The sequence below is a fragment of the Ptychodera flava genome, chromosome 17 (genome assembly GCF_041260155.1).
Source record: "Ptychodera flava strain L36383 chromosome 17, AS_Pfla_20210202, whole genome shotgun sequence".
In the NCBI taxonomy this organism is placed as follows: domain Eukaryota; kingdom Metazoa; phylum Hemichordata; class Enteropneusta; family Ptychoderidae; genus Ptychodera; species Ptychodera flava.
The window spans coordinates 31,614,551-31,628,374 of NC_091944.1; the positions used below are offsets into that span (position 1 = coordinate 31,614,551).

Sequence of the window (13,824 nt, forward strand, 5' to 3'; positions counted from 1 at the left end):
GGCAAACGTCGATTAACGGAAAGTCAAACTGGAACCAAGCGTGCAAACATGGGACACATACATCGCGCGTTTACCCGGCCATGAAGGCGTCAGAGAGAGAGAGAGAGAGAGAGAGAGAGAGAGAGAGAGAGAGAGAGAGAGAGAGAGAGAGAGAGAGAGAGAGAGAGGACATAGCTTGGGCGTTGATTAGGTCAGGCAATCAGAATGTTTGCACTATCATAATATCAGACGTCAAATATTATTCTGAGTAAATAAAACTCAAAAATAATCAGCAGTATGCCTTAGATAAAACCGGAAAAATCAGCCGGTAGTGTGTTGTGAACAAACAGGTTTAATAAAATAGAATAGAATGCAAACGGTTGTCAGACCGCGATTCCTATATTCTCCAAGCAAACGAAGTAATCGTATAATGCATATGTTACATCGCATGTTTCCCCGAGAGACACTAACTTTGTCATGCCTCGCCAACATCTATGATTTTCCATTCATGTAAATGAATGAATGAATGAATGAATGAATGAATGAATGAATGAATGAATGAATGAATGAATGAATGAATGAACGAATGAATGAATGAATGAATGAATGAATGAATGAATGAATGAATGAATGAATGAATGAACGAACGAACGAACGAACGAACGAACGAACGAATGAATGAATGAATGAATGAATGAATGAATGAATGAATGAATGAATGAATGAATGAATGAATGAATGAATGAAGTACAAAGTTTTCCACTCACCGATAACTTCTCCTACCATGAATGCTAGACACAGTACACTAGCCATAATAAGTTTCCTGCGGGCTTTCTTATCAACTTTAAATACGCCATTTTTCCGGTGGCAGTGATCGTCGCTCCCTGGCTCGTCGTCAATCGTTCCGTAAGACATTTCATCTCCCCGTAGGAGCTCAGGTGAGCTAAAACGCCGCGTTTTCCATTTGCTGTAGCTCTTACCGCCGAAGGATACAACTCTGGAAGTGATAATGAGAGATAAGACTTAGTTATCAAGACATGGACATTTGTAGATCTACTGATGTACAAACTAAAAAAGTTGCCCAAATTAAGCCATGACCCCCTGCATAAAATGGTACAATCCTGAGCTGCAGCTTTCGCTTTCTGAGACTTTGTTAATTGCTCTCCGAGCATTCTTAATTTGTCATCTCCCAAATGTCCCTACTGGACTGATAGTCTCAAGGAGTTTCCTTCTTCTGATAAGTGTATACAGGCTGTTATTTATCTTCATGACATATTTTTGAATAAATGATGCTTGTCTCCGGAGGAGACAGCACCACTGTCAAAGTTTCAAGAACTTTGTGCAAACAGGACAGCGATTTAGATAATAGTTCGAACGAAACTAAGGATAACGATTACCCTTTTCATATACATGTGCAAAACTATAAATATTATGGAATGAACATAATTTAAATTTAGGAAAATTGTTAATCTACGTAGTAGCCCCTTTAGAGTATGGCTTATCAAGTTGTTCATCGTGAACTTTCAACATCAAAATTTTCTCACTGTCATTGAACACCCTCTGATCAAAAGTTATTAATGACGTCAAACAACGATATGACTCTATAAGGTCTAGTCGGAAAGGTGGAACGGAAGTGTCAATTGGTACACATCAAGGAGACTTGTGGGTAATTTATAACACCGTGAGGCATGTGGGACATCCTTCCCGCCCTCTTGTCTACAATGTCTAAAATTGGGTCCGAGTTTGCGCACGCCGACGACGGCAACGATGGGTTTACTTCAGGGGAGGAAAAGATAACGTGTGCTTTACGTTAAATATTTAATGACAGGAGGTCTCTATAATGCTTTAAGTCTCCCGTGTCGATGTAAATCGTACTTTATCGTACTTTATACCCGAAGTTCCCGCGGGCACAGTTTCAGTATTTCGTCGTGTTGCATCGGATTGCCCGATGTCAGCGTTTTCGCATGTATGCCAGTCATTTGTATTGCAAGAAGGTAAACACAGCTTCTTAGAGATGGAGAAATATTTCATCGATTTTTCAAGAAGGCTGAGAGGTGATTTGTGAAATACTCTCTGTTGTAGATATTCTATTTCACAGACATATTCAACTCTTTAACATTATTGGAACTAATTTGGGATAATTGGACCTTACTATTTTTCAATTTTTCAAAAGCGTTTGCTGCCCTACAGCTAAATGATGCAATATTACAAATTACTCATAAAAACAAGTGTATAACTTAAAAGAAAAGCAGATGCGCTTACATTTGCAGATTAAACCCGACTTACACCACAATCTAATTATCCTAAATTAGTTCCAATCGTGTTCTTTGCTTTTTTCAACAATGATATACACGTACGTCTGTGATACCATCGATAACAAAGACACACACATTTCATTGTCCTCTGTCACAAAAATTGTAATCAATGTCAATTAAAATGCTAAACTGTAAAATATTTTGATAAAAGTCCTATGATCTTAAAATGAAAATAGAGTACAAAGCTATTATCCGAAACAAAAGCGAATAAATGATGATTCGAGTAATGAGGTAGAGTCTGTGTTGACAATGTTTTATGAGTTAATGGCAATGTAAAATGATAAATGAATACTAGAACAAATTGGACAAAAACATTTGAAGATACAGCCTATCCCATTATAGGCGATTACGGATTATTCTTTTCATCATGTCTGTCAGCTTTGGCTCACTGTCATCCCAGCTATTGCACTTGATCGGCCTGTGGTCTACTTCAAGATTTACAATTGTCGCGGCATCCGCTGTATGTATTCATAAAGCGGTATTTTACTCGCTTGCAGGAAGATAGGTCCAACTTCATTGCTACGAGTAGACTGCCAATGTCAATGAAAAACTCTCGCAACAAAGGAAAACTCACAGTGTAGGCTTGTCGCTAGTTTTATCCAGGGAAACACTCACAGTAACATGTAATTATGTAATTAAGTTATTAATAAAACTACCTTCTATTTGAACCAAACACCTGACATGATCTGTCGTGGAAATGTTTACACTACAGAATGGACTTGATATCAAAAGTCAAACGTTAAAAGTACATAAAATCTGTTCACTTCGTCTTTTGAATATAAACAATAGAATGAAGCTATCAATTCGCAGAAACATATAGCATGCACAGATTGCGTGGTAATAATAGTTCTTCTGAAACTGCGCCAAAATTGTACACGATTGATTTCAAGTAACAAAGCGATAATGTGTTACAACAATGCTATCAGTGTCAAAAATAGGAAAAGAAAAACAAACTATTTTTTCCACCGAAAGAACGATTCAGAAAATAATATGTGTTATATTTCTATTGTTACTTTGTTTGCTTTGTAACAAAGCATAGGTCGTCACTCTAGTTTATTTCATGAAGATGCATGACATGTAATGTTTACATAGGGATAAACTATGTATGTATGTATGTATGTATGTATGTATGTATGTATGTATGTATGTATGTATGTATGTATGTATGTATGTATGTATGTATGTATGTATGTATGTATGTATGTATGTATGTATGTATGTATGTATGTATGTATGTATGTATGTATGTGTGTATGTATGTGTGTGTGTGTGTGTGTGTGTGTGTGTGTGTGTGTCTGTATGTCTGTATGTATGTATGTATGTATGTATGTATGTATGTATGTATGTATGTATGTATGTATGTATGTATGTATGTATGTATGTATTTTTGTTTGTTTGTTTGTTTGTTTTTACGGCCAGACATAGCCCTAATGTTGGTAAGCTGTACGTATGGCATTCGCAGTTATATAAAATACCAACATTTTCAGGACTTCATTTCAAAAACCAACACCTTAAAACATTTTCTGCTCATCACCATAGTCCCGAAGTGACCATATTTTCCACCTGTACGAGCAGTGACCGCCCAATAACAAACTTGACTTATGAGGCACTATCGGACCAGACTTTGACAACAGAAAACCGATAACGTCCAGCTCGTAATCAACGAAGTTAGTCAAGCATGTCGTAAGGACATATTACCATACACGACGACGGTACCGAAACGAGGCCGCCGTGTACCAGATCTTGACGTGAAATAGTCATTGTTTCAAATATAGTATATTGCCATTTACAGCCAAATACAACGAACGAAGAAATGCCCACCACTCCCATTAACAACATACGCAGATGCAGTGATCTCCGTGACATTCTCGAACACAAATAAAGAGAAACTTCAAAGCACTTCAAGCTTTGTCTTTCTCATTCGATGCCACATCACAGTTATAGTGTTGTAGTAGCCACATGTTTTGCTATTGGCACGTTTGTGCAATTTACGCATACAACAGGAGTTGTTTGTGGCGGTAACAGTCACAAGATCGTTTCTACCACTTGCTCACAGAGCTCTGACCACTCCGTTTTTGATCCACGTTTAGGAACAGCACACTTAGTCCCCCAGACGATGTTTGCAGTCTACAAAAATACAACTCACCTTGACAAATACACTGTCCTTGAGTTTGGATAATTTTCCTCCATCTCACATCTACCGATTTCCAACAGCTACTATGTTTATCTCGAAGCCAAACGCACATAGAATAATGTACACTGAGCTAAAATTGGACCGAGTGCCACGAATGATATATACAGTGTGTTGTGCACAACACATCTAAAATAGCGACTGCGAAAAGCACGCTCTATACCTTCGCCTGAATAATAGAACGCCAGCAGATTCGTAAACAATTCTGTTCAATTTGCACACTTTGCACACTTTGCGTTTTCGCAATTGTAAATATCGATCATCAACCGAGAAAAATACAGCAGGTATCCACCATTTAAAAGTGATAATAATTTTGCCAATGACAGTCCTACATTATTAGTCCTGGGCTTGCGACAGATGGGATACAGTCACTGCCCGGAAAATGTGTGAGTCAGGGATTGTTTAAGCTCAATTATTGTAGGGAAGGTGGGCAGGCATATTCTTCTTGCGCCTTTGTTAAATTCTAGAACCCTACACCCACTCAAAATAGATGATGACTCTAAGGGGATAAACATTTGATGACCCTGTCGCACGCTTTTGATGACGAAAATTGTGATATTTTGATATTTCAATATTTCACTCTTTGTGTAAAAGCTACAGTACCTGTAATTTTTGACAATTCTTTTGGAATTTTTGTTCAACGCATCAATATTAGTTTCTCAACACCTACTTCTTAAAGTACTTCAAATACCCAGTATTTTATTCGGCAATTTAATTTTTCAGTGTGTAACATTCGTTGTTAAGTCTTGATATCGATTTAATTCAAGTCCGGACCTGAATTTGGTTATCAACACCAACAATGCAGAAGACAGAAGACAGATATACAGTCAATGATAACAATACAAGCTGAGTACTCTGTATTTCAACACGTTGCTGGAAGTACACCCATAAACTGTTGCTGACACTGCAACAAAACCCTGAAAAGCAATTGTCAGAGCTATTGTCGCTGGGTCTTTATTGACATAATGGACACAGAGGTTAAATTTAGCAGTATTCTGTTTGGCATCACAGACTGTATACATATTCATTTATGTTTTTGTATCATATGAGACAACGGTGTAAAAATAAACTGTGTGGAGTATCAGACTGTTAAATGGACGCATATAAACGTAACAGAATACACCACATATATCAGTACTTGTGGTTTGCCTAACCTCAGCTGAGTGAGATTCGTCTCGTCCAGTCTGGCACTTCACACCAATGGGTCTGTAGACCGCTGACCTAACCTCGAAGTTTACATAAAAATAATATATCTAAATAACTATGCGTTTTCGATGAAATTTGATTGAGAGTGCTATGTTGTCGTGGTTTGTCTTTGAGAAGCACGGGTATACTCCAACGACCGCAAGTCTAACTTTTTGTTCACGGAATAGACCGGCAGTAAGAAAGGAGAGTATTTGTGGAAGCGTCAGAAAACGCTAAACTTTTTGTGTTCCTTAGCTAGCTAGTTTGCGGGTTGGTCTCCGTTCGATATTGTATGTGTGTTGGTACCTTTATCATACATTGTCACTACATGATGGCGCCCAGGGGAAAAATGCACAATATGACACGATGCAAATGTACAATGTTCGTAAAAATGTATGCTACTTTTTCTCATGTAATTGCTCTCCCTTATACTTGCTCCAAGTGTGCGGGCATATAACTAACAAATATCAGAAGTTCACATAGTAAAATGAAGGAATAAACTGTAGCAGACTGTCGTGTTAGTGGTAGGCTGTTCAGTGAATCGTGGGCTGACGCAATGACTCACACTTGGCCAGCAATGCAATACCTGCTACCAAGAAAAGCCAAGCAATGAGGACCAGTCCAACTCCCATTATTACCAAAACAAACATATCGCATTGCTTCAAGTTGTTAGTGTTCCGCACAAACTCAGATGGCTCAAATGGCGACCAATTCTGAGATCGATATTTTCTTAAGAAAAGGAAAGTTAAAACATTATTTACTTTTTCAAAACCTTTTCACATAAACATTTACATTTCAGTAATGGAATAATTTCAGTAATGAAAGTTTTAAAAGACCTTGATTTGCATACCACAGTCCGGTGAAAATAATCAACAACAAAATAGAGTTTAAATTTGACTGAATGTTTCCATCACAGAGTACAACCAGAAATCGCTTATTTTGAATTCAAATAATCCCGATATAAATCTGTCTTTAATTGGCTTAGAGTTCAGCACAGTTAAATGAGCTATGCGCCTCGAAACTAAAAGACTTAAACTTTCGCTTAAATTTTCCTCATTTCAACCCTACACTTTGAAAATCAACAATAACATCGGGGCCACCTTGCACCTTGCACCTTACAAGAGAAACAAATCACCCAAGATTTACCGATATTTGAAATTCAAAATGGCCGCCATCCCTATGTTAACTCTACGGAGTAAAAATAAACTTTTCGATTTTCAAAAAACTAAGACAGTAAAAGTTTTCTTACTCAAAGGGCTTCAAAATGAACGCCCACATGTGGTAGATCAGAAAAGAATTGACAAAGTTTGAGAGTCTCACTATCTCTCCCCAAGGTGCATGCATTCTACCATAAAGGGACAGTACCTCTAACTAATAATAATTTTTTCATTATTATACAATGGGCGGAGGGACGTTTTTGCAATCTTTTCCCTAAAGTATTTTGAAGTAAAAATGGACTATCCTTGCCGATACAATATTTAGTGTACAGCATACAATGTTAATGTCGACACATGAATTCTGGACAAGACTAATATTCACGTGTTAACAAAACCAGTAACAATAATTATACGCACATACAGACTGTGTTGAAAGTTTTAATAATGAGCATTTCAACACGATTTTAGGAGTAGTACAATAAATTTGTATTTCACAAACAGGATAAAATACTGGCAAATATTATAAAATCTATTTTTAGCTAGAATCCTTTTCTGCAGTTTTGGCTGAGTCTGTCAATTCACTATTTTAAGGTGCCACTAAGTTTAAATTGTACCTATATTTATTAAAGTTATGATTTCTTTATAGCTAAATTAAAAAACCCGCTGATTGCAATGAAAATCCAAAACCCTGAAAAAGCATGCAGCTAATTCAAAGTGCGTTCCAGTACGTCAAAATTCATCTACGAAGTTATTTGTATGTTTTAAGCGTACAGCAGCGTTTAACATTTTCAACAAATCAATTATCCATACAGTGAAGAGATTTAGTTTTCAAGTCGCCTCGCTTATGCAACAGTTAACACGCTATATATGTCATAACAATAGCATTTACATCGATATTATAAGTATATGTCATAGATATATTTAAGAGTGCTTTTTGTTTTGTAACCCGAATCATTCATTTGAAAAAGTTCCATTCTCCTCTTGCAAATCATCATTTCATTTAGGATGTAATTTATCTTCAAGTGTACGACTCTGCCAAAACATAATTTGACATTTGAGCTTGTATTCGGCTCTCTAAGTTAACACCTTTATACATCCCGGATGTCAAAACACGTCAGATATTAAAGACGGACAGAGATTCACGATCAGATTGAATTACCTGTCTAAATCTTTTATACTCTCCCGAGTCCCGACGATTGCGCCGCGTTGTCTCACATTCCGTTCGTGTGTGAATAGCGGAGACAAGCTGTCCAGCGGTCACTTATGACAGATTGGAAGTCGTGATGGTGAGAGCTATCGACTTGTGAGCTTTGGGAAGCTCTGAAAAAATGCCATCTCAACAAGAGAAAAACACCCGGCAATTATCCAAGCAAGGCTGTCGCTCTTTAGAATGTCACTTGGTCCTGAAAATTTTTCAAGACGCCTCTTATCCAAGCGGTTTTTTTTTGGAAAAATTTGAAAAAAGTGTGACACAAAGTTTCCTAGGTAGAGCCTGTGAAATGATATTCTATGACAGAATTAGTGATGTAATGAGGATTGTCAAAAGGGTCAGTAAGAACACTACGTTGCATACAGCTGTTGCTGAGCAATATGTTATGTTAACAAATGATTTGATTCAAAAAAAATAGACTCTTTCAATCATAAAAATATAAATATAACTTAAGAGGTCATTAGTGGAACAAATTATGCATAGATTATTTTAATACGGAAAATGTCCATTTATTTGGTAAAATTCAATTTTATTTGATTTAGAATAACCTTGACGACATCAACGTGGACAGATTTGAAACACTATTAAGGAAAACTTACAACTACATTTGCTAATTTCGAGTAATTTTTATGTCCGAAAATCGTTAATAATTAAAGCAGAGAAGAGAATTTCAGGAAGACTATTTCCAATTCGTTGTTGCCTCAGCGAATGATGTAACAAATGCAGATAAATTAAACCACGACACCAGAAGGAAGATCGAACACCACATATGTATGTACGTGTATATATATATATATATATATATATATATATATATATATATATATATATATATATATATATATATATAATATATATATATATATTTATATTTATATTTATTATTAGTCTGAGAGCGTCAAAAGATCGTATGGTCAATCGATACACTCGTTGCACTAACACTGCAGTTACGTGGTAAAATTAAGAGAATACGATAATCATTGTGTATTTGTAGATTTGCACACACTCATCATGACCTGAGTTTAATTAGTCTAGAACATTCTCAAGGTCACTGCCCTTTATAATGACCTCACAACCTTGAATTCAATTAGTCATGTTTGGAATGGTCTGGAAATTTACTGAGTTGTGCAAGAGAGATAATTTTAGAACAGTAATTAGCATGTCAATAAAAGTTCTAGATTGTTCTTATGCTGTTATGTAAGCACATGTGTATAAATAGGGACGTGCACAGCTTGCAGGCAGACATTTTGGGATTGTGTCTCTTGTGTGTTACTTCAAGTCTCCAAAGACTCGAAGTAACTCCAGCAGTATTAATTTTCAAGACTTTTTAAGACCTTCGATGCCAACACTGGATTTAATACTGTGGACTTTGTGCAATTTCAAGCATGCAAGCCAAAGGACTGTTCATTCATCCGACTGACTGTTAAAACTTTGAGATTTGAGCTTTGCCGTCCCAGCTGAGATAAGTAGTCTGTATATACTTTTACACTTGCATTCTATCCCTGACTTAGCAATTAGTTTTATTTTCGTAATAAATTTCGTTTTACACGTAAACTGCTGAGTTCACCCTTTTGTTCGTTTTCTCTGCAATTGTTAACTAAAGTGGCCCTGAACAATGCGGGATCTTTAACCATCGGAATACCGATTGTTTGAACAAGCGGCTTGTTGGCAACTTTGAAGTAGCTTTCAACAATGAGCAACAGCCATCTTTAAATTGCTTTCAAGGTTGAGTAAGTTGCTGTATCCCTTTTCCTCATCTACAGGGACTAAAACACTTATATATTGTTTCGTACCAGCCTCAAATATAACGAAGATTATTTCATTAATTAGAACGTTCAAGAGGTCATTATGAGGAATATAAGTATATATATATATATATATATATATTATATATATATATATATATATATATATATATATATATATATATATATCAGAAAATGAATATCTGTTAATCTAATAGTTGTGCATCTGTTTCGCTTTACTGCAGAATAGATCTATGAATATGAAAGAAGGTTATGCAAAGATGACCGTATAGATCGGCTTGATGAGGTGTAATATTTGAAAATGACAGAAACGATGAAGGATTTGCAGTGCGGACGCAAATATGCGATTTTTCCGTTGTTGCTAAGCATGCTTATGCCAAATTCCATCGTTGCCAAGGGGTCCTGGCGTGCGCTTCAGAGCAACATCAGACTGACTGGGTGACGGTTCAGGTAGGTGGAGCTCTCCAAATTTTCGTTTAATTTCGCCAAGTAAGTTTGAGATCGAATATTTTAAGTAATCTTATTTTAAGAATACTGGTCTCCGATCAAAATTGACCGTTCATGCAGTAATCCTCCTCTAAATAATGTAAATATGCCCAAAGAAAATTGACATTGCTGACGATAGTGGATTGCATCGTTAGGAGAAAGTTGTCAGTATATGTCCTGCTTTCTGATGTTAACATTTCCGTCTCACGGCCTTATCTTGAACAATTTTGGTAATTTCCGTAACAGTTTATGTATAGGAATAGATTTTGTGAATATCGCTTCTGGAGGAGGTCATTTGACAGTACGATAGCGTATGAAATGCAGACACCTGAAAACCGGAATTACATTAACTTTCCAGGCGATATAATTGATGATAACTTCGTTCACAATATTCATATTTAGTATCACGGTCGTTTAATCCAGTTATTTGTTAGGGAAGCATTAAGTTGACAATCTTCTGTCGCTTACTTGATGTATTATCATGCAGAATAGCTATAACCGTCGCGGTATTTCAAAAACAATACCATGCAAGTTACCCTCGAGCCAAAGTCACTTGCTGTTCGATATACGGCGATGGCCGCTTTGGTATGCATACATAGGAAGTCGGGAAATTGAATAGCCGCTATACGCACGTACAGCCGAGTTCGGAGACGGATTTTCATGACAAAAAGCTATAGTTTACTTAATAAACCAGCATCGATGGCTTCCAATACGTCTCTGAATCCATACCTGTTATAGTCTATCGTCAATAACGACCTTCTTGCATTTTTGGGTACGATTTCCGATTCTTCTCTCGATTTTTCTCTGAGTGTCTACAATGTGACGTAGTATTAAACATGAAAAAAACAAAGTTTCCTTCCTATGACCCTGTCTTAAACCATAGCAGTGACTATTTTTTAGCTTCACCTGTACACATTAGGGAAAATGATAGTCTAGAGGGCGATGCTGTATACTAATTAGGCTGAAGTTCATATCAAGCATAGGGAGTCTATTTGGAGTTCATGATCACATCGGATGTGCATTAAGTTTGTGAGATGAGATCCTAAACAAATGAGAGCATTTAAGTCGGACGATTCCACAGAACAGCTGATATGGAAGGATGTTTTGTGAAAATCCTGTTTTATATAACAATATCTGCTACTGATATCTGTTAATATATCATGCATGTTTATCCATTGAAGTGATAATTTTCAAAGAGTGTCATTCTTTATACAATTTACGCACTAAATTGTCCCAACAATTGACTGAGGACTTGATAAATAATCATTGACAAATACTTTTAAAACATATGTATAATAAATGATAAATTTGCTGGTTTTTAATATGCATGTATATTAATAAGTGGTGTGAACTTATTCTTTCAGATCAACACTACATGGACTGACGGCCAGTGAACGTTATGCGTGACAAGACTGAAACATTTAAATTTCTTTTTGACATGTCATTACAACAATGATTTATTGCCATTAAAGACATTAATCATTATTACAATCTAGATTTGCTGCAATTTTATGAATTTTGGTTGAAAATGAACTCAAAGTTCCATCATAAGATGGTGACAGTGATATTGAAAATGTAGAAAGCGAAAAGATGCTTGGTGTGGAAGATTCAGAGTCATGTTGATAGTATTGTGAAAAATAAAGAGTAATCTGTATCTTCTTGCCAGAATTTAAGCATTTTTACCAGTTTCAGCAAGGCGTCACATTTTATAACAGTTTCACTTTACCATATTTTGATTATGGTCTCGGTATTTGGGGTTGTTGTAGTCAAAAGGATATGGATCACTTGAACTGTCTTTTAAAGCGGGCAATGCGACTGATTTTGAATTGTGACATTGGTACCTCATCCATTGAAATGTTTACACTTCTACAATGGTATCTGCTATCCCATCGCTATAAGTACAACATAGTAGTGTCTGTTTACAAGAGTATGTTGTGGCCAGTCTCCTCCATATATCCGGGATATAACAACGAAGTACAAAGATCCACAAAGATTTAAGATTTATTAATAATAAAGCTCTACAAGTTACATTTGCTAGAACCGAATTATTTAAGCAGTCTTTTTGAGTAATTACCTGTACAACAATTGACCTTCAGCAATAAGAAGTTGTACAAGTGTTAGAGGTTTTGAGCAGGCTTGTTACAAATTTTATCGACAAAGCTTTTTCGACACTTTTACATGAAACCTGTCTGTGTTGTAATGTTGTTGTTATCCGTACTCTGTCTTCTGTGTATAAGTTTTCTTTGTGTTTGACCCTTGTGAAAAGAGGCGTATACCTATCATGGCTATAGAGTTAAAATAAAGTTATAGGGCCTACTATCGTTGTATTGTTGTAAGATACTTTTTGCATCAAATTGTAAAAGATTTATAAAAAATACGTATTTTAGTTTAGGTAAATCGCATAACCTCATCATTAATTAAACCTGTACTTTTAGAACAATAATTGTTAAATTGAACTCAGGTATAGCCACAGGCTACCCAGACAGTATTAATAAGCTCATTATTGAGTTTTCTCACTGTTTTCTCTATCAGTTCCTCTCCTTTTCTTCATCACAGTCCCTCTATGGATATAGGGACTGTGTCTTCATGCTCTGACTGATCGGAGTAAATAAAATAAACGGTTATATAATCTAACCTAGCCTCTTAACCCTTTATTCATTTTACATACATTACAAGGACGTTTATCTCTCATATACACACCTTGTAATTAATTAGTCAACACAACTAATTATGCTAATCCGTGGACTTATCAGGGATTTTACGGGTTGGTCAACATCGCGAAAGATAGGAAAGGTTACTAAAACCTCCTTTTTCATTTACATCTCTATCTTTGCAATGTTGACCAACTCTTGATAAGTCCACGGATTAGCATAATTAGTTGTGTTGACTAATTAATTACAAGATGTGTATATGAGAGATAAACGTCCTTGTAATGGGTGTAAAATGAATTAAGGGTTAAGAGGCTAGGTTAGATTATATAACCGTTTATTTTATTTACTCCGATCAGTCAGAGCATGAAGACACAGTCCCTATATCCATAGAGGGACTGTGATGAAGAAAAGGAGAGGAACTGATAGAGAAAACAGTGAGAAAAACTCAATAATAAGCTTATTAATACTGTCTGGGTAGCCTGTGGTATAGCCTTGAAGCTGTGATACTGTAATTTTTTTCCCTTTCTGGCTCAATATGCAAGTGTGCATTTCAGAAAAATCAGTGACAATCAGTAATAGTTCATTCATGCTTTTTTAGTAAATTCATATTGGCCGCTTTAGAGATACAAGGCTTCAGTAAATCGCCTCTTGCTTAATTTTCTGCATTTTTATAGGGGAGATACTTTCTCCGGCGCAAAAGTTCATGAAAACGGGAGAAACGGTAAACGGTAGCCGACTGGTTTTGTGTGAGGCCTAGCAGCTAGGCGATGTTGCTGTGAGTGTGTGGGGGTTCGAATCCCGTTTGGGTATAGTAAAAATTATTTGAGAAACGCTACAATGAGTGTCGTCGCTAGAGGGCAACCTTCACGCATGCGCTTTAGCTG

The 13,824-nt window shown here is 36.3% G+C and overlaps 1 protein-coding gene and 1 long non-coding RNA gene across 5 annotated transcripts in view; one reads left to right on the plus strand and one right to left on the minus strand.

Moving 5' to 3' along the window:
• Positions 1-13,824, minus strand: part of LOC139116065 (proton-coupled zinc antiporter SLC30A2-like) — an 89,272-nt gene that overhangs the window by 29,517 nt on the left and 45,931 nt on the right. For 2 of the 4 annotated variants that reach the window (XM_070678572.1, XM_070678576.1), the window contains exon 2: positions 747-976. In XM_070678572.1, coding sequence (XP_070534673.1) covers positions 747-976 — 230 coding nt within the window. Of the gene's footprint in view, positions 1-746; positions 977-4,440; positions 4,615-7,986; positions 8,232-13,824 lie in introns of those variants that run through there. The other 2 variants (XM_070678575.1, XM_070678573.1) reach the window with 2 other exon arrangements.
• On the plus strand, positions 10,120-11,784 carry LOC139116533 (uncharacterized). The gene is made up of 2 exons (XR_011548334.1): positions 10,120-10,253; positions 11,654-11,784. It is a non-coding gene; the product is annotated as an uncharacterized lncRNA (long non-coding RNA).